We start from the raw sequence: 26,673 nt of genomic DNA on the forward strand, positions 1-26,673 counted from the left end.
TAAATTGTTAGGTATCATCATTCACAGACCTATTAAAAACTATTAACATAGATCGTAGACAAAAAATCTGTCTAGACTGTGCGCAATGCTTATAAATAAACAGGTCTAAAAACATTTCATTACTTATTTGAGAAAGGTTAGTTGAAACAAGTTGAATCTATTAATAGTGTTAAATAAATTAATCAAGTGCTCCCGTAGTTTTAGTCAGTAATTAATTTTGTTTCGTGATTAATACTAGAACGTGTTTTAGTGCTAAGTTTGTTGGTGATCCAAGTGGCAACGTACTCTGTTCTATACATATTTCTATTATTAGTCGATTATATTATGTTACATAAAGAGAAAGTTTTGTTTTTTTTCACACTATTATTTTCATTAGTTTTTGCCCGCGACTTTTCCCGTGTGAAATTTTCCGAGGTAAATTTTTATCGTAATGTGTTCAGTAGTTTTGACGTGTTTGAGTGATAAACACAAACATGCAAACAAAAATATGTTTTTACATAAAAACTTACATTCCAATATTTGTATAGATTTAAACTATCAAACCCAAATATCAATTAACACATTTTAACTCCGAAAATGAAATCTAGCACCGTATATTTAAGAGTATTTTAAGGTTCTCCGTATCTCTTACAAACCCAAGTTCAAAACACTCGCAACTTCAACTAATCCCATTTGCCTTTTTTACTCAAAACCATGTGTACCGCAAAAACGTTCTACACAAAAACCCTCTTCACTTTTCTACCAAAAGGCCTGTTATCCAGTAAATCATCCTACTTATAGCGTGTTCAGACACATTAAGTTGTAGAATTGAAGCACTTAATTTTGTTTGTAACAGCTGACGGGGTGATTTTTAATTGGAGATAGTGGTGTGAATTGATGGTGAAGTTTTTATTTTGTTGTAAGTCTTAATTTAAACATAGCACACTAAATAAATAAAGGATAGCCTTAACCTCTTCTGGTTATATGCGTATCTGTGTGTGAAGTATTCAGTACAGACAAGTACACAGAAATAGTTTTTGATTCTCAAGATATTTTGAGTTTTTCTGTGGTTGAATTATAAGCATATAAAATAAAATTCTAAACAAATTGAGCATTAATTTATCTATATGTTTTCAAACACAAGCCGTTATCTGCCCTAGACCGCCAGAAACTTTTTTATTTACTTCTTATTAATAAATACTAATAGAGACGCTTCCTTAAAATACTAATCTTATCAAACATGACAACTCTTAACAAGATGCAAATCAAAATAAAATCTTAGCCCTCCTACCACCTACAAAACACAACCTTAAGGTTTACTCAACAAATTACAGCCATCAATATTCAACGTTCACGACTATTAACCTCTGAACTCGGCCTAATGTTGAAAAATGTTAGTTTAATTTCCTCCCCCATATGCCTCCGTCAGACCATTTGTTCGGATACAACTCGAGTTAATGTACTGAAAAATATGCTGAGTTGTTTTGTTACGTTACTGTCTGTTTCATCGCTGTGTGAAGTTGAATTTTATGTAGTCATTTCAAGTCTGTTTCAATTGTTTAGTTATTCACGTTATTTATTTTTTCAATTCTAGGCATTTGTTTGCGGTTATGTTTTGATCAGGGTGGTAATACTCGTACTATTCCATTTTAACTCTCAAATTTTTGCTTCTTTTTACTAATCCAACTATACTTACTTAATAACTGTGATTATTGTGAACTGAGGAAAGCGAATTTTGTAGATAATTTAAAAAACTAGTAATACAGAAAATATATTATGATTTAATCAAATAGCCTGCTTTTATTTTATCTATTACTATTCAAAATAAATCCATAATTAACACATGCTTAATCCCAAAACATTTCTAAAAATATAACCCAATTTGTCCCCAAACTATTAACAAGAATAACAAATAATTCCAACATACATAATACACTCCTAACTACGAATATTATTTCTATATCACGTTCATTACGACTCTCAGAAACCATATAAAAGTCATCAAGATAAATGAAATCACATTTACTATTCTATGGCTTCTATAAGGGCAATATAATACTTACATATAGAATTATTTCCGACTACATTTTTAAGGCTTTTCTTTGTTCCTTATTCACATTTGATAATAAAATAAATGTATTATTTTGTCCATTTATTTGAACAAACAAAGGAAGATATTGTATTACTTATTCGTATGATACAGATATGAAACGGGTTGCTATGGAAATGTTAATCCTTATTCATATTATTACTGTAGCCACGTGTTTGTTTGTCCTTCTTCTACGTAGAAACCGTTTTGGCTGAAAATGGGGTAGGTTAAATCCGGAAAAAATGCTGGAGCCGAAAAGTTGCGCTTGCGTGCATCATTTCATCTGCACTTGCTACTTTTGGTTGATTTCTGAAACAATAAACGAAACACTTTTTTTAACCTTGAAAGTTCAGCTACTTCTATGTTAAATTTCATTAAACATTTTGCGAGAAACAGTAACAGAAATCTATACCAATATTATAAAGCTGAAGAGTTTGTTTGCTTATTTGTTGGTTTGTTTGTTTGAACGCGCTAATCTCAGGAACTACTGGAGTAAACTGAAAATTACTATATAACCTCACGCTACGACCAACAGGATCAGAGTATTAGTAAAAAATGTTACAAAAATGGGGAAAATTATGATCCACTCTCTTTTATGTGACGCAGACAAAGTTGCGCGGGTCAACTAGTCTGTTATAAATAAACGCATTTTCAATTCAAATACATAGGTTTACAGAAATATGTCAGTGATACACTCATATTCATCACCAAAAAGCGTATAAAAAAATAACTGCTTTTCAAATTCACAGATCCACATCAACTTGAAATCCTACATAATATACTATCATATTCACACAAGACAAAGTTATAGTGTCCTAGTTGCGAACATCAAAGGGAGTGCGGGAATGACACGTCCTTTATGAACAGAACCACACTGATAACATGGAAACGAAATACTCTATGTTGCATTCAAATAAAGTGTGGACTTTGTATGGAGATTATTTAAAGCTCTTTTGAATGAAAACTGAATTAAATGTAAAAGTTATTTATGTATTTTTAGGACACAGTACCTCTCGATATGACTTGAAACTTTTTTGGCAATACACTCTAAATGTCAAAATTTAGATAGCTAGCCGCTTATCAGTAGTCGATAGTAGTAGAATATCGAGGCACTGATTGTCAGATTTTCAAGGTACTGTGTATTGGTAACGATTGCCAAAGATTTTTTAAAATGACAGCGTTTACCGTAATTTAACGTGCCTTCCAAAACACTGAGGAACTCAATATGAACAGTATCATCAACCATCCACAGACCAACATGCGTCGCTTAACCCGAAAGATCGATGCGTGTGGCTGTCGATTAGCCACGACTTCTTAATATTAATAAAAGTATCAAGACAATATTACTGTATTGTTACTAATCATTATAAATTCTTGTTTGATGTTCTGGCTCAGGTTCCAGTTGCAAAGACAAGGTCATATCCTCAGATCGAAATCCTTCCGCATACTTGTATTGTATACTAGCTGACCCGCGCAATTTCGCTTGCGTCACCGAAGAGAGAATTTTCCCCGTTTTTGTAACATTTTTCCTTGCTACTCCGCTCCTAATGGCCGTAGCGTGATGTTATATAGCCTATAGCCTTCCTCGATAAATGGACTATCTAACATTGAAAGAATTTTTCAAATCGGACCCGTAGTTTCTGAGATTAGCGCATTCAAACAAACAAACAAACTCTGCAGTTTTATAATATTATAGTATAGATATTATCTACCTTATCTTTTCCGTATACTTTACAGTCAATATTCTTTAAAAAAACATGCTAAAAATTACACAACACTGCAGAACGCTAGAATTTGAAGCTTGGAAACACCGACTCCCTAAAGACATCGTGTTCAACATTCATACATCCCATTATACATGCTTTCAAAGCAAGTACAACTAATCTTCGTAATGTTTTGTTCTAGCTGAACAATTCTCTAGAGAAACCGTTACTTTGCGAAGAGCACATACATCTGAGAAACGTAAAAAGCAGTTTTCTTTGGCCATTGAAACAGAATCAGTAAATGACTTGGGTGAGGTAATGACAGTGATATATCGGTATATCAAAGGGAACGATGACTTATGAAGATTTATAAACGCTTGTTATGGCATTACTATGTGGCTGTAATTTCAAATTGAGTGAGATCGGCACAAAGGCCGCTTTTGACTGAAGATTTTGGTGGAAATGATTATTACTTCACAAATGTCATTAATTAGTACTAAAAGAACGAAAGAAATTAAGCTCTTTACGACACCTAAAACAAATAGTTTTACTAAATAATTTACGAAAAGAGAATATAGTATCAAAACATGGCAAACGCACTATAGATTTGGCAATAAATAAATTCTGAATTCGGTATGTTACAAAATGCTATAAATTTTATAAAGTTCTAAAAGTCTAGAACGTTTATTTGATAGATTTATCTACGAAATACCGATACGAATACGGCATCGCAATATTCAAAGGTGAAGTAGTCTATGTAACTGATACCCAAATACACACAACATTGTTTAGTTCAAGTAAATACCGTTATTGTGCGAAATTTAATACGTAAATAGCTATTGATGGTGTATATCGTATTTCAGAGAGTATAAGGGTTGTTTCACATAAATGGGCCGGCATTGACGGTTCGGCAGTTGTCGCACCAAGTCAACCGGAAGAAATTACTACACTTGTTCGTCATCATCCCAGGATCTTAAGCCGACATAATATAGCGTATGATAGCCACTATGCAATACGTTTCTATTTTGAAATTAAGTATTAGTCACCTTGCTTTTAGAAAAAATACGGATAATAGCCCGCCGGTCGATAATAAAAATAACAAAAGATGATTTAATAAGAAGTAATATAGCGACTTAAGTAGATAGTTGCCAAGCTGAGTATACAAAAGCCGAGTGGTTTGCGATTTTTGAACATTCATTCTCATAATAAATTCAGTTTTTCGGGCCTGTACCGCGACTCTGCCACTATCGAATTTCGACACCCAGCTAGTTATCGAGAAATTTTGTATAAATGTCGCCTCTAGCGGACGGCTTAAGAACTATTTTTGAGTACATTTTATTTGTCAAACTCTTGACACTTGATAGTACCGATAGTATGGTATCACGCTACTGTACTTGCCGACTGTAGCTATTAATGCCGGCTTGATTATGTGTGCATCAAGCCTTAAAGGCAAACAACGTTGAAATGTGAGTGAGTTCCTCCGATAAATAATTGTCAAGTTCTGTGGTGTAATTAATGAAATCAGAAACAGTTATCGATCGGTAGGCCTTTTGTTTTGTTGTTAAAGTGGAAGTGTGGGTGAATGTTATTCCCAAATTTAATTCTGATGAAGAAGGCTTAGTAGACGCTACTGAAAGTATATGATGAATTTTTTTAGTGATGTCTTTTACAAATAAATAAATAAATATTATTGGACAACTCACACACGGTCATTTGATTCCAAACTAAGCAGAGTTTGTACTATGGTAACTAAATGTTTTTTGTTATTAAATATGTGCAATTTTTTTTTAATAGACAACTCCCGCACTAAGAATTGCTCTTGTGTCGCGGGGACTTTTACAAACATACAAACAACGGACACAAAGCACAACCAGACCCGAAACAATTATTTGTGGATCGCACAAATAATTGCTCCGTGTGGGAATCGAACCCACGACCTCCCGATGCAGTGGTATCGGCGTGGTGACCTAAACCACTGCGCCACGGAGGCAGTCACGGAGCAATATGTGCATGGCTGCTAATGCATAACGTAACGCATGTTCTGGTCGATGGCGTAGAGGTATATGGAATACACCTATATTTCGACATTTACATTGTTAGTCCCACGAAGCAGGAAGCTCGCTTAATAGGTACGCAATTTAATTTTGTAATCATTTTAATATTGTAACATCAGTTTAAAATACAAATAGCACTTTGCTCAACCAGGGCATTAAACACAAAACCTTGTGACCAGCAGTCGTATACACCATCAATCAGACTACATATACAGATAATACAGTCATATATTTAATCAGTATAATTAAACCGTTTCACTCTGCCCTCTTCTGTCTTAACACACCAAAACCCCTTTGATTTGATTACCACCCTATTACACATAAAACTACACAGTTAGTATTTTTGACCCTTACAACAATGGAGGTCATAAACCTATGATAAATATTCTAACATCAGTTTTTAAACGCAGATAGTAGTTTGCTGAACCAAGGAATCGAACCCGGAACCTCGTGACCAGCAGTCGTATACACCATGAATCAGACTATATATACAGATTATACACTATACAGTCATATATTTAATCAGTATAATTAATCCATTTCACTCTGCCCTCTTCTGTCTTAACACACCAAAACCCCTTTGATTTGATTACCACCCCATAAAGCACAAAACTACCCACAGTTAGTATTGTTGACCCTTACAACAATGGAGGTCATAAACCTATGATAAATATTTTACATCTCAGTTACGAACTACCGTACCTTAAGTTTAATTACTATGTCACGGGTCCATTACGCACTTATCAGATTAATGTGAGCCTCGCTTGAATTATGTAGAGTATATTTGAGTTAGTAATATCTGTATTAGTTGGTTAATTATTATTTTGATGATGGTTTATCCTAATTATTATTTTTTTGTTAGCAGATGTTGGTATAGATTTTGACATTGGCGTAGTCTTTTTATGCCTAACTAGCTGACCCGCGCAACTTTGCTTGCGTCACATGAGATAGAATTGATCAAAATTTTCACCGTTTTTGTAAAAAAAAATATTGATACTCTGCTCCTATTGGTCGTAGCGTGATAATGTATAGCCTTCCTCGATAAATGGACTATCTAACACTGAAAGAATTTTTCAAATCGGACCAGTAGTTCCTGATTAGCGCGTTCAAACAAACAAACAAACTCTTCAGTTTTATAATATTAGTATAGATACGATGTGAATCACGTTTTCTTTTTGTATTGTATTTATTTGTTAGTTTTGTTTTGTTGCAAAGATAAACATAATACTCTCGAATTATTAAAGCGTCAATACATAACGTGTTAGTTTCTTGTAAAACGATTAACAAAATTAGTATCCCCTTGTCAATTATGAAAATGCCACACTCATTTAATTTTGTATTAATTAGTTATTAATCGCAAAGGCAAAATTAAAATGAGTGTTTACTAGCATTAAGACAATCATAGTACCTAACTTGGAACGGAGAACTGTATCCAATAAGATGGAAGATTGTAATTTTTTTTGTCAAAATCAAAGACTTAACTTTCTTTATACTAGTGTATTAATTAGGCAAACCATACACTTGTATCCATAAAATATTCATTAACAAACTTATAATCGACACGAAAATTCAAATTCACTGCTTAATTTGAGCCCCAATAACATTAAGCACTCACTATATAAGGTTTTACTTTATCACCGAATATGAGAGTGGCACTCGGCTCAAGAGTTCATATAACAGGATGTAGAGCCTTAAGTAAAGCCTCTATACATTGAGGTCACAGAGTTATTAGTGTGTAATGAGATACTCACGTCTTATTTATGAAGAAAATGTAATTTTTTTTCAAGAAAGTCCTTGGAGAGTTTGTTTTTATAAGTTTATTTTTATTTTGTGGTGCAAATGTTGACTGGTTTTGAATAGTGTTCAGCTTAAAGATGGAATAGATTTTTAAGAATTAAAAATTTTAGGTTTCGTTTGTGGATCATTTTTTTATGCAGTCATCCCAAATTATGTTACAATAAGATAAACTTATTGTTAGTAAATAGAAAAGAGTTTTTCAATAATTGAAAATAATGCTGAAATATTATCTGCAGAGGTTTCACATACATAGTTTGTAGTACAATAAAATCTAAAAGTATTTAAAGCACTTGTTTTTAACAGTTGAATAGTTAACGATATCATGTAAGATTTCCTTTAGTACTCAATCTAGACTAAAAATGAGTATAAAAGCTTATCTCTCACGTTCATTGACTTCATTAATAAACAAACACAATTATAAATAGCACGTGTATATAATAGAATCAACACAGAATTCTTGAGAATCCACCGAACCAAGGGAGAACACTTGACATATTCGTAAAATTTGAATGTACAAAGTAATATTAGCACAGCTGTAAGAAGGCTTCCCTTTATCTTCGAATATGGGGGGAGTGCTCACTCACGGCTTAAGGGCTCACGATGGTAGGGCTGCCGTGACTTGAGTAGAAAAAGTCAACCTTATTTTTTTAGTAGCTGTTATTTTTATTTTATTCTCTTGCTTGGAACCATGGTCAGATTGTTGTCAATCAAAATGCTAAACATACAGTTTTAACAATTGTAGCATTCTACATAAGCAGTCTTCTTCACATATCTTCAAAAACTTAAAAAAATAGGACAAAAATTTTGTATCCGCAGCCAGCTAGGAATTGTAACGCTTCGGTGGCATTTTGAAAAGCATATTGTGAGTGTACCTCTACGACTTTTAGATTGTCGTTAAGTTTGAAAGCATTAAAGTTCAATTTAGTATCTATTATCATCATTAAGAATATAGATATCTTTTTGATTTTTTTTTATTACTTTGTCCGTACTCTTATAAAAGTAATGAAACTCAACTTTGGCGCTCTAAGCTTTCTCATAAGAGTCCTCAAATCCTGGGCAGCCCTACGAGGCAGCCCTCCCAGTACAGGATACAGTACGTTAAGTAGGCCCTGTTTGAAGGATTATGCATGCTTTACAGATTGAGTTTAACGTATAATGATCGACTCTAATACCTTTGACAACAAATTGTAGTCACTTGATCTCACGTTTTATTGTATTTATGTTGATGCATTAATTCTGTTTATGATGTGCTTGAGTACGTGGTAATTTAAATGGGTGTATATATTTTATATTATGTTCTTGAGTTTATTGTATATTTGGAATTGAATGCTATAAAAGGGTTTCTGGTTTGTGGTTTGCTCAAACAATTGTGAGATATCTTAGTAAATGAGTACTATTTAATTTTGTTTTCATCATGAAAATTTTGCGACTTTGAATGACTTTACCGCGTGTAAGCTCGAATTAGTTCGACTGTGTTTGGTGTTACATAAGTTAATTTCAGCTATGAGCATCGACTTATTCCTATACGTATATCGAAACTATATGCTGACTACACATTTAGGCTGCCAAAAACTGTATGATCGACAAAATAAAAAGTAATTTTATAAAAAAGGGTCATCAATTTAAATCTCCAATACAAATATTTCAAAGCTAACCATCCCGATTAAGTGTACTTACGATAAAATTTATTTTCTTTGAAAAATTTCTTATGTATACATCGGTAGGTACTCAGGATGGGTCTTGCCTCAAGGGATGTGTCAAACACCATGCTTCCCAAGAGCAAATGCCGGAACAAAAACAACCAAATAAAATAGGTAGTAATTTTACCTTTTATGTACATTTTTTTGCTACTTCCGTAAATAATGTAATAATTCAATTTGATTGTAGTCTCCTGATACTTTGTGGATAATTTGACAGCGTTTTGTAGTAAGTTTATGTTTTCGTCAATTTGAGTAATAATAATGGTTGAAACTGAATTCCTTTTTGTAGAATAGATGTTTTATTGTTTGACACTTTTCTTGAGCTTATCTTGGCTAGCATGAATACCTCAAGGTCTCTCGTTTGGGAGGAAAACCTCGCCCAGCAGTGTACAGTGTAAATACGTGTTTTGCTACAAAACGCATAAAAATGTTTTGTGAATAGAAGAGAAAACAGCATTAATTGTATCAATATACGTAACAAAAAGAAAATATTTTATTGATATTGTTTCTTGTCTATTTCTGGAAAATATTTGCAGTGAAGCGAGAAATTAATGTTTAAAAAGAAGCAGTAAAAATTTTATTTTAATCCCAAGAAAAATATGACAGACACGTATTTGCAGCAATAAATTGGAAATAAATTTGTATACTTTATATTGCAATATATTTCTACCAATTTTATCAGTCAAATATATTTTCCGATAAAACCCAGGTGTTATTATTTACGCAAATAATTTCCACGGAACAGAATCGAATTGTGACTAAATTGAATAATGCAACGGAAAACAATTGTACGGAACCCTTCTCAAACAACGACAGCCGTTGAGTGTCCTAAATACATATTTTTTGTTACAAAATTGTTCGCGCAAAATTAATTTCATTTCGATGTAAAAACGGGTCACAGTTATTGGGTACAAGGTTATGTGAAAACCCTAAATTACGGGTTTGAACCTACGTTTTTAGGTATAATTAATGGTCATAGGTTTAGTTTTGTGTAATTAAATGAAACGAATTTTGTGAATGTGAGTGGTGAATTAATTTGGGTTCAAGTGGGCGTTTGAAAAATGAAAGTTTATAGCTCATGAGGAGGCATAATTAGATTTGATTTGATTCGATTCGATTTTTGAAAGAATGTTTTGTTCAGCGATTGCACATAGTTAAGTTTATCTATTTCGTTCTTTATCTTTTGTTGTAACCACTAAGCAGTTAGTTTTCTATTAAATGTCTGCGTCTTATGTTACATAACTTACTTATCATTTGTCATCCAGTGTATATAGTTTACTATTAGTCACATAAGCGTCCATTCATTCCTGCAAACGACACTATAATATCACTCAGTTTTAGTTCTTAATATTGAAAATGACTTTACCCCCCGTTTTTGTGTACATTTACCGGTAGTTTATCCATTCTTTAGCGTTTAAGCCAATAAAAAAAAACGCTATAAAATAGATAAACTACCGTTAAATGTACCTCAAAACCGGGGGTAAGTCTCTTAAAAAAAAATTTAAGGCGCCGATTTGATTGATTCTCACAAACTTCACAACTACTCGATTACTAGCTATCGAATGTAGAAAATCAGAATACCAGACATCACATACATCGTTTACTGAAGGTATTTGTATAGAGTGTAAACGGAAGGTGGTAGCGGATATTGCGGTACTGATATAGAGCCTGGTGTCCAACTGTTGACTGCATTCGATGAATTTGCAATGCGTATCAAGTGACGTTGTTAGTTATTCTCTTTGGCTAGGCTTTATGCTATAAGATTCTTGGTTTATTCTTAAATTGTTGCAGGTTGACTATAATATTAGGTCGGGGAAAAAGTCTTTTCGCATTATAGTATGTATGAACTTGTAATAAGATATTTTTTCTACACAAAAAAGCTCAATATTTCACTGAAAGAAACCTAATGAACCGTGTACTCATTTGTGATTTTATTACAAGTTCATACATACTATAAGACTTTTTCCCCGACCTAATATTTTGTGCAGGTAATATAACGAAATCCCTAGTGGCAATTGTTCCTATTCACTGAGTGAGTGAGTGAATGAGTATAGGCTTCCCCTTCAAATAATTAAATAAATTGTGAAAACAACTAGAGAATATTAGTAGGTACTAAATCACTTTTTTATAGTCTTCTATGTACTATTTTGTCAAGTAAAAATCATATTGAAATCCAAAAATAAAAGCATAAACCGTTTACTATTTATAATCTACCATATTAAGCCACAAATAGAATGCCAAGAATAATCCATCATAACTCTTTCCACACAGTAGATCAAATAATCGATGGCTTCAAATATCACCACCCACATAGTTCAGTATTGAAAGCTTTTATCGTGAATGTACCAAATCAAAAATTAATTATCTGCTTCAATGATAATGGCTGGGTAAGGCTACGTACTAGGTAGACAAACAGTATGTAGCGAATTGATTGCTGTTTGTTTGCCGAGCTAATATTCTGTATGTTTTGTGTAACACAAACACATAACGCGTAGTGCTTTATTTAGTAGGAAAAGTAAATGTCTTAATTTGGAAGAAGAAAAAAAAAACACCATTTTAACAAGAAAAATGCCAATTTAAATTATATGACTCGTACATTCTTTAATTACACCTAATTTAGACAAATCAAAAAGGCAAGTAACTAGTAATAATAGATGTAATCTTTAGGATATAAACTGCAGTATTTCTACATAAAAACTACTTATTACAGTTAATAGTCTATGCAAATTGTAGGCCCAATACGTACCCATCCTTAATACCCGAATCGGTATTCGTTTGTTTTGATCATGGCTATTAATTTTCATTTGCCCCTAATATTTACGAGGCTTATTGGCAGTAAATCTACGGAAATGCACGGAATAGCTGTTTTAGGAGAACGTAAGTGTGTAATTTTGATAAGCCTATAGCCAAATTCTCTTATATATGGAGTGAAATGGATGATTTGTGAACCAAAGTCGGTTGAAATTAGTATACGCAGTTTGGTAAACGACGGCCTTTGGCGAATAGTTAAATAGGTGGCTTTATAAAGTAGTCATTTTGGAAAATAATTCGTTTCTTAGCAAAGCTGAGGAGCTGAATGTATGACATGTTGTTTTATACTCCGAACGTTTTCTGAGAAATCTGAGTAGCTTTGAATAGAGAGATGACTTAGTATCATAGTATAGAGATCGAAATAATAAACCTAACTTTACCAACCAAGCATTAAACTAGCAAAGGCAAATTCGTTCGATAGTAGTTGTCGGTTGCGTGTTTGTAAATAAATCAGAGCCGTATTCGAGGAACGAGAATAGGCCTCCCAAATCACCCTCAAAAACACCTCTTAAAAACACAACCTTACAATTTCTTACCTGTTTTCGTCATATCAAATTATAATTCCAGGTATTCGCTTTAAACGACGTCTAATAGAAAATTAATTATTAAGAGTTAATTACAAGTTTGTACGGTAAAATTAAACCTAGTTAAACGATGTTAAAATTACAGTGTACGTGAAAAATAATTAGTGGATCGTGTTTCTAAGCAAGCTGCTCGATTAGTTTGACTTTCATTTGTTTGTACTATGAAGTTTGTATTTTTGTTCAATATTAGTTTATTTGCCTGAATTAACTTGCTTGTGTACTATATTTTGGCATTTAAAGGGTTGACGGTGTTGATTCCATTTAATGTTCGTGGGTTTAAGATGGAATGCTAAGGACTAAAAAGTCTTTCTGAGAATTCAAATTAAACATACACGGTTTATTTTGTAATTTTCTAAGATTTCTCGTAAATATAATTTTATTTTTCAAAATCGTGGTAGTAAAAATCTTAATAAACGCTATAAAACTACGTTGTCTCAAGAAATTGGATTGATGTGGATTAATGTAACTTTAACAACAACGCTAAAAACATTCACTTTATTTTAAAACCCAATAATCTTTGTGCATTTGAAGCCAGTGTCACTAAACTTGGTAGATGTCTTATTACGCCTCCCTTTACGCGAGGCTGGGTTATTTCTGTACAAAACATTGTCTTGTACCAACAAAGCTTTTAAACCCCACCCAATTAATAAATCAAAGCCTTTACGCAATCAAAGTATTGCAGCCCCTAAAATAACGTTCTAATTTTATTCAATAAAATCTTAATTTATTCATTAAAGTACAAAACAACTAAAATATTAACAATCTACTCCTTGTTTCAGATAAAAAATGCAAGCCCGAAAACGTCAAAGAAAAAGGCGAGTGAAGAGCAGTGTCGTACGGTGGACTTGCCATAGAAAAATGTAACTTAAAACTGTGAAAATAAGGTTCAAAATGGTGTTCTCGTGGCCCACAATGGGTAGATTCACGAACAGAGATTTGTTAGTGGTAGTTTTGTTCTTGTGTAGGACAATAGTTTGTGACAGTCAGTGTCCGAAGTTCGCGGAAAAGCCACTGGAGACGCGAGTTCAAGATGCTACGATAGTTTTTAGGGCGGTCGTCGTTCAAGCACACTATCAGGTGAGTTTCATTTATCATTTCTTTATATTAATAATAATACCACTACATTATTATTATAATAAAGACCCATCACCGCGTTTGTCTGTCTGTCTTTGCGATAAACTCAAAATTAGCTGAACATATTTTTGTGCGGTTGTCTCCAATGGATAGAGTGTTTTTTGTTAAGAGGCTCACTGTTTAAGCTAAACACGGGCTGGCTGCTAGTAAGAACATAAAAATAATAACTGGATAAAAAGAGAGACCACTTAATATGGTCACCGATTTAACTGTGTTATAAGCAATAGAGCGAACTGGCTCAGGTTGGTTTACACATCGATAGTCCATACGAATAAATAAATATCAGGTTTTATTAATAGATTGATAAACAAATTACTCTCCTTTGCATCTCACATTTGAGTTTAAATGTACTCTGCTTTACCCGTAATCTCGTCTAAGATCAAAACAATTTTTTATCTACTTTGATATAAAAAACATTAATCTAGGCTCAAGTATCAACCACCAAGTCATGTGAAATGTTTCCTTTGTGTTGCTTATCCACTATAACCCTACAACTAAAATTCTGTTTTGTCTTGTAAGCATTTCAACGTATTAATATAGTGGAATTTGTTGGAGATATTAAGTTCACTAAGTTTTGAACTTAAAATGTTCGTTGTTTTGACTAGTTGCTTAGTATCTGTTTTACTGATACGTTCAGTTATGTAGTGGTAGTGATCTACATTGAAATTACATAATGCCTTTGCTTTCCCATAATATCAAACTTCCTCCATAGATAGATTTTTAATAAAGGCAGAAGAACATTATAATTGGTTTTCAACAACGAATAGAGTTCTTTTATATGTGGGCAATTGCATACCCATTTAAAACAATTTAATCAATATAATATTTGATTAAAAGTATATTAAGTAGTAGCAATAACGCCTTTAAGAATAACAGAGACTTCACAACCAGAATACTTCAACCTCAACCTAAAATTTTACCACACGGAATTTCCATCAAAGATTCCTTTGTATGGCAAAGACACTATCAAGATGAATTAAATACGTTCGAGACAGTTCGAGATTACAATGAGAATGAGATAGACAAGTGCTTTTATATGATTGTGAAGACACCGCAGGCATTGTGTCAAGGTTTCTTAGGAAACAATGGTAGTATTTGTTTTGGGATTGGAAATAAAACACCGGAGTCGGAAGAAATCCGACTAGCAGGATTTGTGATGCCGTTTGTTGAATAGATTTTCGTACATAGTTTGGAATATATATGGAAGGCTAGATATACTCATGAATGTACTTATTTATTGATTAATTGTTATAAAAAACAATAAAATTTTAATAGTGAAAGTTTTGTATATTAGATTGTTATTTTAACCTTTAAAAATGTGTTATGAAAATTGGATAGCATAAGTTTAACTGTACTTAAACATGTTTTATAGGAATTCAAACAGTTACAACATTCGAAATGAATGTATAAACAAAATAAGTGTGACAATTCCACTTTATCATCATAAAACATTAAACAGTTCCAATATAAATATGCCACAGCCAAAACCTCCGCAATATATCGAAATATGTCGCGAAATCGTTATTATATTAATATCAGAAAATCCACATTAAATTAAGCGTTGAAAATTAAAACAAACTCGGTTGGTGTGCTTAATTAAATGCAAATGTAATCGTTGGCAGCCGATGAAATATTTCGGAATGAAATAGTGTTCGGCAATTGATGGCGGGCGAACGAACGTTTTGATGAGGTTCGCAAGGAACGTGTATTATATGGATAGAGTATTTTTGAAAGGTATTCGTTTTGCATATGGCCCGTTTGGTTTTATTTAACATAGCTGACCCGCGCAACTTCGCTTGCGTCACATAAGAGAGAATGGGTAAAAATTTTCCCCGTTTTTGTAACATTTTTCTTCAGCTTCAGCTTTATAATATTAGTATAGATGACAAACAGAATGTTTTTATTGCAATTTAAGTTGTCTATTACAATATTCTGTACTACCCGGAGAGTCTAGAAAATCCTTTTTCTCGATAGCAAGGGACTAAGAAAAACCTTAAAAATACATTCAATCAAATAATAAATATATATTATCAACCTGTTATACCCAGTAATTTAAGTATAGATTAGATCTATTATTAGCAAGGAAATCTATTTCGTATTAACACCTACATAACTGTCAGTTATTGTTCTCTATTTCATCAATAATTCTATTAAAGTAACTCATTACGCTTTTATAAACTTATTTAGTTAACGAGTGGGTTTATAGTATCACTAGCTGACCCGCGCAACTTCGCTTGCGTTTCATAAGCGTTAAAAAATTTCCCCGTTTTTGTAACATTTTTCACTGGTACTCTGCTCCTATTGGTAGTAGCGTAATGATATATAGCCTATAACCTTCCTCGATAAATGGACTATCTAACACTGAAAGAATTTTTCAAATCAGACCAGTAGTTCCTGAGATTAGCGCGTTCAAACAAACAAACAAACTCTTCAGCTTTATAATATTAGTATAGATTAGTAACCTACACGTGTGTATTTCTGAACAGGAAATATTAGAATTATTTATTGAAATGTCAAAGGTATTATATTCCAAATAACTAAAAATGTATCATAAATATTTATTTTAGGCATTGTGTGGGTAATTTATAAACTCAAGATTTCCCTTTACAAAAATAACTTTTATAAATACAGTTAGATAAAAGAGTTGTTTTGCTTGTTTTTCTTATTTTCCTGGTACAAAACTTAATATTGTGGTAGACAAAAGAAAATGTTGGTCGTGATATAAAGTAGAAGGTTATTTTAAAAGAAGCGATCATTATTTATAGATATTCATTTACTCCTGGTTTCTGGGTCCATTTAACTGTAGTTTATTTATTCAATAGCGTTTTTTTATATGAGTTTCAACACTACTGAATAGATAGACTACCGCTAAATGTACCACAGATACCGGGGGTTGTTAAAGGAATATAAATTGACAACGTCCATCCGTGTGTTTGTTAAGAAGGCCACTGCGCCATTGTGCATAGATAAAAAAATAGTTTTCTACTATTACAGTTTCTACTATTTCACTATTACAGTGGGTAATATAGGGGTAAGAGAGAAGAGAGTTCGGTTTCCAACACGATGGTGTCACTAAGTAAAGAAAGCCATATCCTCACCCAGATACTATCTTATAGTAATGGCTACTACGTACCGGAAATGATCAAAAGAAAGAGAATTTGTTTAAAATGTTCCAGTGACTATGATTCTCAGTAATAAGAGATGACATGAAGAGAGAGAACACAGACATTTACTAGTCACGATTTTTTTTTATCTTACGACTTTTATTTATCGTAATAAATATGGTGAAATACAATAGACGAACAACAATGCGAGGATACGAAGTAATGACACGTAAGCGTCTAACGACACAAAAACTCACGTTGGCTAACAAGCCGCTTTATTTTATAGACCTCACTGGCCACTTTAGGCTCCCCACAAACACTAGATACAAGAACTGTCGTAGATTTATTACAAGGTTTTATTACATTTTTTCGAAAGATTGGCTTGTGGAATGCCTACACTTCGTGAATCCAATAAATCCTAAGAACAAGTTGGATATTAAAAGAATCCCAAGTCGAAAACATTTTTGCTTTGGCAAACAAAGAAAGAAAACTGCGGTGAAAGGAAGGCAGATTCATTGTTCTTTGAGTTCAGATATCGTTTACTCAGACGAGATATAGGTACATGAATATTTTAAAATCGACTTGTGTAGACACGGGATTTCATTGTTTGGAGAGCTATAATGTCTAACATATTATTATAGTTAGACATTGTAACTAGTTATGTAGACATTTGATGCCTCATTGATACTCAGGTCAGGCATATAACACAATGATAATGTTATTAGATCCAGCTTCAAAATTTTTTAATAAATTTAACGTAAATAAAACTTTCATTAAATTTGAATAACACTATAAAAAACAGCTACTTTTCGTACATTTTGTACGCTACAAAGAAAATAAATTAAAACGTCTACAATGTTACTTTAAGACGTGAAGAAAAACTAATACACAAGCTATATCAAAAATATTCTCCAAAATTTCATCTCAAGAAACACCTTTCATACGCTTTGGTAAAACACCAAAAAAATACCCAAAAACCATATTTTATCATCACGCTTCTTATAAATAATAAATGATTACATGCGTGTGAACATCGTCTATGTATTACTTCGCCCATTTATTTCTACGAACGTCCTCAGAGCCACGTCCACACATTTTCTTACCTACATCAGTTCCTAGGCTCATAAATTTTCACCTAGCTCTATACGAAAACCTATTCTTTATTCATGTAGACTCGGCTTAATAAAAAGGTTTTGCGAGTAATGGAAATATTTTTGTACATCGCTATGGAATTATGAGTTGTCATCTTTTATCAAGAATTTGCACGTGTTTTCTTTAGTAATCGATACAACTACTAGTATAGTTTAGTGTAAGTGTGCTCGAACTGTATCGTAAAAGAGCCTAAATAGGAAAACATTAATGCTTTGACTATGGATAAATTTTAATGTAATTAAAACAAAGAAAGTTGTGGCCACGTCTGGAAAACATAGTGTTAAACTTAATTTCCTAAAGATTAATACTACTAACATAAAGTTTAAATACATAGTAGATATTACCCTTAAATAATATAAAATGGCCTTCAGGTATCTAATATTTACGGCACCAAATAATATAATTTAAATACAGGTTAGATTGTATCACGTTATATCCAAGCGACAAAACACAAAACTGTCTATAATTCTGACAAAACTAAAATTTTACTACCCATTTGTAAACTGTAAAATACTATCGCATCACGTTCATATCGCTACACACTCAACTACAAAAAGGCCCAACAAATTCTCTAAAGGTCGTCCCCGATGAAGGATGTTCGCGATAACCTGATATAGCCGTACTTAATTAAGCACGGCGTGGATCGTCTGATAAACGTGTTTAAGTAGGGTCGCTTAGTCGCAAACATAACGAACTGTACACACTAAAGCGAGCATTTATTAGAACGTTGGCACCAGCGGGCGATAAAACCGATTTTTTTGTTTTGTTATTTAGGCCTGTCATAAATTTTAGAGGTTGTACATATAGTTAATTTTTCTCAATATGAACCAGTAAATTGTTTAAACGTAACAGTGGGTTTTTCACGGGTTCAGGTGTATGAAGAACATCTTGAATTAATCATGTTTAATTTTGATTAAAAATAGCATTAAAAGCTGAAATAAAGACAAGACACTATACGATCCTCAAAATGCTCGCCATATTTCATTCATGCTACGAATAAAACCTGAGATGCGGATTTTTTGCTGGATGACATGCAAATAAACACCATTAAATTGGCACATTAAGGATACGCCAAACGAAGCCACACATGCGTATTTGCAACGGGACTTTTATTTAAAAAAAAACTACGGTTTTGTAAATACCGCTGAAGTGTATAGCAGGCTTTAGAGGGGAAGCTTAGCCTTGTAGATAATGAGATGAAATTGTTTCGGTTTATAGGGGAAAATAAAATTTTGTTGAGTGTTGAAGAAATTATGGACTAATCAGGCCGTTGTACGGTTATAAAAGCTAGGTTTAAAATAATGGCACTTTTGTTCTAGTGTTCTGGTGAAATAGTAACTGAGTTTGTAATGCAGAGGCTAGATAAAAGGAAATTTATTTTATATTACTATGTTATTTCGAAAAACTATGTCTTATTACTGTTTCATTTTGACGTTATTTTTTAATAAATAAACAATTGCTACTGATATAAGCTTAAATAATAATCAATCACAAGTAAAATCAAACTTTCAAGTTGAAAGTTTAGAATAACAAATTTATTGTAACGACAGTATTTCAGTAAAGGCACTTACAACACGCCAAAGAAACTACGAAATAACAGACAGGATTCTACCTAACGATAATATTTAGATACACAAGCACAAAAGTTTCAATTTAAGCCTGCCTTAACCCGTTTCAATTCTATCAAGAATACATAGCATTTCAAAGCGCAACATGAATTAGACAATACCAGTGATTAATTTTAATGCCCGTAACGGCTTTCTCAAGGGCTTACTGCGAAGTCGATTTGTAAATGCAATTCAGTACAATTTGTAAGCCAATGGAGGGTTGCTTTGTTACACAACGGAAGATTATTGTTTGATTTATTAATTTCTGAATCCATTCACAGTCAGCCTTGAGGCATTCTTGACAGTAATGAGAAAATTCCTTGATTTGTTTGCCGGTTTCACAATGAAATTATTACGATTTGAATTCCAACAATAACAATTTTCAATAGTAATTTACTAGGAGATCTAGTAAATAATTCATGAGGGGAAATTTATTCAGTTATTCGGTATTATGCAGTACATTATTATCTTTATGATATTTCTAGTCTTCGTCGTAATTATATTCTCGGTTGTTTTATTTATTGTTGAAGGTCGTGTCTGTTTATAGAGTTGTAGCCATATCTGTCTGAATATGAGTCTACTCAATATAAATGTTTACTTGCACGTCTGCGGCTGGATTTACTGAAATAAACAGAACGGATTATTGATGGATTAAAAATAATGTATTTCTTTTTTATTTGTTTTTGAGCCAAGATGCTTTTAAATACCTAGCTGCACAAAAAACTAGTATATGAGTGTATGGTTTAAAAGAACTATAAAACAGTAAAAAAATATAAAAGTAAGTATATTGTTAGTTCTAGATAAAATAAAATAACACTATGTATAAACGTCTAGCAAAACCTCCATAAAACTCATACGTTTTTCACTGAAATATTTCTCTACAAACATTTTCTAACCTCGTTGAAAGTAATAAAGCCTTATCTTCGCACTACTAAAACAAAATGGAAATGAAACGGTCAAACTATTTATTTAAAAACTAGAGATATCTTTATTTCAAACAAACCACGAATTGCGAAAACATCCCGTTGCGCGTTGGTTGTGATCCGGTGCTGTTACACACCGGAAAAACAGTTCGGTAAGTCTTGTATTTCATGATAGTTTATCTTGCAAACGTTGTAAATAGGATCTCTTTTTCTGATGTATGTTTAAAAGTATTTTGAAAAGAACATAATACATAAATAAATATTATCTTTCTTGTTCAAACCATTTTTATGTAAAGTAAAATATTTTCATCTTCAACGTAGTAAGTTATCTATAACCTAACCCGCATGATCGATTCCACAACCCTCATGACGCTGACGTAGCGAAAATTCCGTTGTGTAACAATAATAATAAAAGTTACCCAGCGGACAATATCCTTGGTAATTAGGACCCTATTGAAGTCCGGAACGACCCTTAAGTTACTCCAATAGTGGTTGAAAAAGGAAGGGACGATTTGAATTTTCATGATAGTTGGTATTCAAGGGTACCTACTGGTTTGTATTGGGTACACTTGAGATATCTTGAGGGGTTTTGAAAAAGTAATAAGTTGGCTTATTATGATAAATATTATTTTTATATTTCCACTTTAGTAAGACCTCTTGTATATAAATAATTATATTACATCCTGAACTTTTTGAAATAATGCTACCGAACAAAGTGATTATTTACTTTGTGATGAAAAAAAACTATCATTTTTGCACAGTAAATGAATTAATGTCTCACTAATACTCTTGTTATAGCGTCGTTTTATCTTATTTATAGTACTGAATGGATAGATTCTTGGAGCTGTCATTCAGAATTCCAAAGAAGCAAACACCTATACCAGTTCTGACCAGAATCTGCTGAATTGGAACAGAGTTTCCAAATACTGTAATCGCCTCTTCCTCCCCGTTTCACCTCATACACAAATACAACACCTAGTTCCACACAACACAATCTATAGACACTAACCGTTTGGAGTCCTGCCTATCCACAAATTCATATCCAGACAGAATATTGTTGCCAGTAATAGAGCAAACAGCCAAACTTTGCCAAGTCAATGTTATTCCGGATTTGTGAGGCTCACTGTACACAATTTGGCCAAAGTACAAAGATATGTACTGGTGTAAACGGTTTAGTATAATTGAAGTACTTCGGGCTATTAAATTGTTTTATTGCCCGAGCTTAAGGCTAGTTAGAAGGCTGAAACTTTACTAAAATAGGGATGTGAACTTAAATATAATTAAATTCTTCCGTAATAGGATAGGTGTCAGATTTGAGTCTACACAGGCCAAGTGCGGTTTAAGAATATAACATTTATCTAAGATCTGATAAAGAACTTTCAGGTGGCTAAGTACCATAAGATTATCTTACAGCTAAATAAAGTTATGAATATTTCAAAACCATCACGGATATTTTAAAGTTTACAAAAGAACTGCTGTGTAAATCCAGGGATATATTTTTTTACAGGGGTTTTCTTTGATGTTAACTTTCTTATACGTACTTCTACAACATAAAGTAACACTATTCGAAAATAACCCAACCTTGCACTTCCTACACATACATTGTATATCTACCACCAAAGTAATACTCCCGTCAAATACATAACTCTAGTTTTTCCATCGGACTCGGTCCAAACACGAGGTGTTAATGGCCATGCTTATAGACCCGTGAAAGTTATAAGGGGCACTAAAGAAATGGGTCACTAGGGTGCCAGTTACCGATAGGCGAGCTATTTCTTCTCAAATAAATTTAGTTTTGTTGCCTTTGCTAAGGTGAATTTTCGTTTAAGAATTTCTTGAGAGTAAAAATAGAAATTTTAATTCAGCGCTGCACACTTCGGTAGTGGACAGAAGATATTATTTTGTAGAAGACTCTGTTCCAAAAAAAATGTTTGGTCCATTTACATTTTATATTCTTTAGTACTGTATGTCTTTATCTACTAGTCATTATTTCACGAACCTAACTAAAACGCAGCTTTCTTGGAGTTTGTATATAGAAAATTATTTTATATAGTTTACATGGTTAAGGAACTTTAAACCTACTTCTTATATTTAAACAGCTGTTAAATTATTTAGACAAAATCATTTATCAATAGAAAACTCTAATTTGCTACAGAATTACGTCTTTCTAACTTTTATAAAATACCCTTCATGTGACAGTCAAGACGTGACATAATTATACAACAAATGAAGACTTCTAAACTTAACATTTCAGTTGCACTTCCTTTATGCATAAACAGGTGCAGTCTAAGTAAGTTTTGTAAGTAAATGTGTATACAAATTATAGTCTTAAGTAACCTACTTAGGGACAAAGTTTCTAAGGAATAGGAGTTCGTGAGCTTCTCTAAGCTAGGTATAATTTTGTGTGATATAATTTGCTGTGTATGCTTTATGTTTAAATGTAGGGCCATTTAAGTTATGTTTGTCACTTTTATTTAGGTTACGAAATTTTTTATTCCGAAATCTTGGGTATAGATTTGGATGTATAAAACGTCTGCTGTGTTTTTTTAATAAAATAAAACTAGTAAGTTAATAAAAGTACATATATGAAGTTTTCCAAGGACTTACACGCACTTTGATTTGTTGTCATCCTGTAAACAGAAAATTGATATTTTGATCTTTACGATGGGTGATAATATAAAACAAAACGGGCATAATCATTAAAGTGTTCTTGGAGGTAATTATGGGCCAAATAATGGCAATTGCTTCATATATAAAAACATGATGAACAAATATGTTAAATATTTTTACCCATATATTTAAATTCAACCCACTTCTATGCACAATTGAGTATAGGCGTCTCAATACGTGCTAGTCTTATCGATTGCAGTACTATATACAACAGTCATGCGACCTTAAAGTTAATCTGAAATCAAATGCTACTGAATACAACTTAAAGCATTTTAATACACATATCCGATAACACTCTTCAATTTTAGCTTTTATTCAACTCATGTTATATCAACAAGGCTTTACAGAATTAGGTCTGAACTAGACAAGTAACGTTTACTCAGTAAAACGAAAGTCAAAGAGTAATTTGCGAGAGTAAGTTTTTATTGTTTAATTTTGCTAAATTGCTTCATGCGTGTAGGGTAACCGTGCGGTTAGGAAGGTTTTCGGGATTGAAAATGTCATAAGTTAGTTCGTAAACTTTGTTTTATATGCGTACATGAAACCAATTATAAATTGCGTGTAAAGGTATGAGTGAGTATGAGTACCTGCTATATGAATCATATAAATGTACTCTTACAAGACGCTTAACTTTTATAAGGCAACTGACTAAACTAAAGTTCACTTAAAAAATATTTAAGAAATTCTTTTGCTACCACGTAAGTTCCTGTAGGAATATATGTATATCATGCATACAGAATGTCACGCCTGTTTTGGCAGAGCTGTGTAAAATACACCCACGTTTCGCCATTAACAATGTGCCATGTAATAGGAGGCGAGCTATCAAGCACCGGGCTACTATTGAGAAACATTCTGATATAAATTAGAAAATACTTGCAGTCACTCATGATCACTAGTCGAATCCACGAATCCACTACCAACCGCAATACATAGTCAGTCTCAGTCTCTTTGTCCTAATGTATATGAAGTATTTCAATCGTTTAAGACAAACTGAATCCTGATTTCTTAATAATATTTGCATGTACAGCTTTGTAGAAATTCGTGTTAGTACAATTTTATTAGGTCGGGGAAAAAGTCTTTTCGCATTATAGTATAGTAGTTGGCCATATTGTAGTTATTTCAGGGATAATAGTGGAAACGAATAATGTAGTAGGTCGGGGAAAAAGTCTTTTCGCATTATAGTATGTATGAACTTGTAATAAAATCTTTTCTCTACACAAAAAAGCTCTATATTTGGGTACCTCACGAGTTTACTGAAAGAAACCTAATGTACCGTGTACTCATTTGTGATTTTTGAAGCCAAAGAGATTTTATTACAAGTTCATACTATAATGCGAAAAGACTTTTTCCGCGACCTAATATTAGTTTCCATTATTATCCCTAAAATAACTCCAAGATGGCCACCCCACATTACATACACGTAATTCGACCTTCACATCACCTGAGCTAACTTTCTGCTCACCTCAACTGTAAACGTGAACATTGAAAGATACACAGATTTAATCGAATTAACTCAAAACTGTTTAACTCATTTGCTACTAAGCCAATAACGTGAGACTTATGTGCGTGGAATATTTTCTTGTTTGGAAAAGTAGGCTTAGTGTTTAAAATAAGTTATAGTTTAGTATTTTAAGTACATTATATTTATTTATTTTATAATACATGTGCTCTATAATCGTTGTTCTAAAAGACAAGGGAATATTCAATTCTAAAGCGTTCAATGAGCATCATAGGAACTTATTTCCATCTAAAAATTTAAACTAAATAATGAATTCAACCCATAACTGTCACACTATTAAGCAAAGGTCTTGTCCCGGATAAACAGTTACTTCGTTAAAGAGTGAAACTGAAGGACTAAAATATTGAAAAAAGGTTCGTCTACTTTAGTTTTTCTTTCGATACAATTTTCGTTCTATGAATTAGTATTGCGCGCACGATTTTTTTTAGCTGCCGATAACATAAAGTCCAGTTTAATCTACAGTATAACCTTACAACCTAAGAATATTAGACCCATAAAACGTCTATCCACCTTAAAAACAACCTTTGCAATTTCAAAAAAACTGCAATATTATCTTACAACCCTATAACTCAATAAAAGTTTTCATAATCTACATAATGTATTTCAATCAGATTGCCACCGTGAATAGGCGAAGATATTTTGCACCTAATTCAGATATGTGTATAAGCCCATGAAAACCCGATTACGACTTAATATTATAGGTCGTAAGGTTCATATTGGCTTATCGTATAGCAGGTGATACCTCCATATAATTTTATGTGGCACTATGTTCTTATTATTCTAAGTTCAATAAAGGTATGGATTGGATCTGAAATGTGATGTTATGAGTGATCTTATGTTATCGCCCTTTTGTTATGGGTTTGGGTTTGGTTCTCGAGATAGTAAGATAGGAAAGTTTCGTGTTTATTTGGGTAGGTTCAGATGTTTTGTAGTCTGCGTGAGAAGGGGAATAACGGTTGTGAAACACGGAAATAGTTTGCGAAAGCAACAGGCATAAAACTAGCATCAAAGTTTATGGTACATCTGTGTGAAAGAAATAAAGTATTCTTTAAGTATAACTATACTGTTGTACTATCTGTGCAGTTTTTATTTTGCCTGTATTTTTTAAATTATAAAAGAATATAAAAATTATATTATATACATAGTTTAGTTTAAGTAACTAATAGCCCCCTGCCATGTATGACTGTTTGTTTGCGATAAACTCAACATTTACTGAACGGATTTTCATGTGGTTTTCAGTTATAGATAGAGTAAAATATAATCGAATAATTTGGTTTAAGTAATTGTTTATCCCATTTCTTTTAAGTTATAGAAATCAAAAATATCTAATTTGCAAACAAAATCTCTGAGTTCAAATTAACACATTTAAGATACTTTGAAACTCTTCTTCAATATCTCTCAGAAACATTTCATCACATTACAACATAAGAAAATAAACTCTTAATCTAACACAAACATCTTAAACTTTGGTAAACTATGGCAAAGTTCTGAGGCTGGTTTAAACCTCCTGTTCTATTAACATGTTACCCGCAGACTTGCTAACTATGCGGGTCATAAGAATAATACTATAGCATAGTTAATAAACTACTAGAGGCTTCATCCGCGCGGAAACCCTTCCCGTGTAAATCCCGATCTCTCAGAAACTCTGAAATAAAAAGTAGCCTATGTGTTATTCTGGGTCTTCAACTACCTATATACTAAATTGCATTGTAATCGGATAAGTGGTATTTGCGTGAAGGAGTAACAAACATGCATACATACATACTCACAAACTTTCGCATTTATAACATTAGTAGGATAATATTAGTAGGGTTTGTTGTGCCCGCGACTTTGTTCGCGTAAATTTT

The 26,673-nt window shown here is 32.7% G+C and overlaps 1 protein-coding gene across 1 annotated transcript in view; it reads left to right on the forward strand.

Annotated features, from left to right (window-relative positions):
• Positions 1 to 26,673, forward strand: part of LOC142976190 (uncharacterized) — a 79,229-nt gene that overhangs the window by 24,419 nt on the left and 28,137 nt on the right. The window contains exon 2 of the mRNA XM_076119448.1: positions 13,497 to 13,794. Within this exon, the coding sequence (XP_075975563.1) occupies positions 13,609 to 13,794 (186 nt within the window). The 5' untranslated portion in view covers positions 13,497 to 13,608. The remainder of the gene's footprint in view (positions 1 to 13,496; positions 13,795 to 26,673) is intronic.

This window comes from Anticarsia gemmatalis, chromosome 10, assembly GCF_050436995.1.
Source record: "Anticarsia gemmatalis isolate Benzon Research Colony breed Stoneville strain chromosome 10, ilAntGemm2 primary, whole genome shotgun sequence".
Taxonomy (NCBI): domain Eukaryota; kingdom Metazoa; phylum Arthropoda; class Insecta; order Lepidoptera; family Erebidae; genus Anticarsia; species Anticarsia gemmatalis.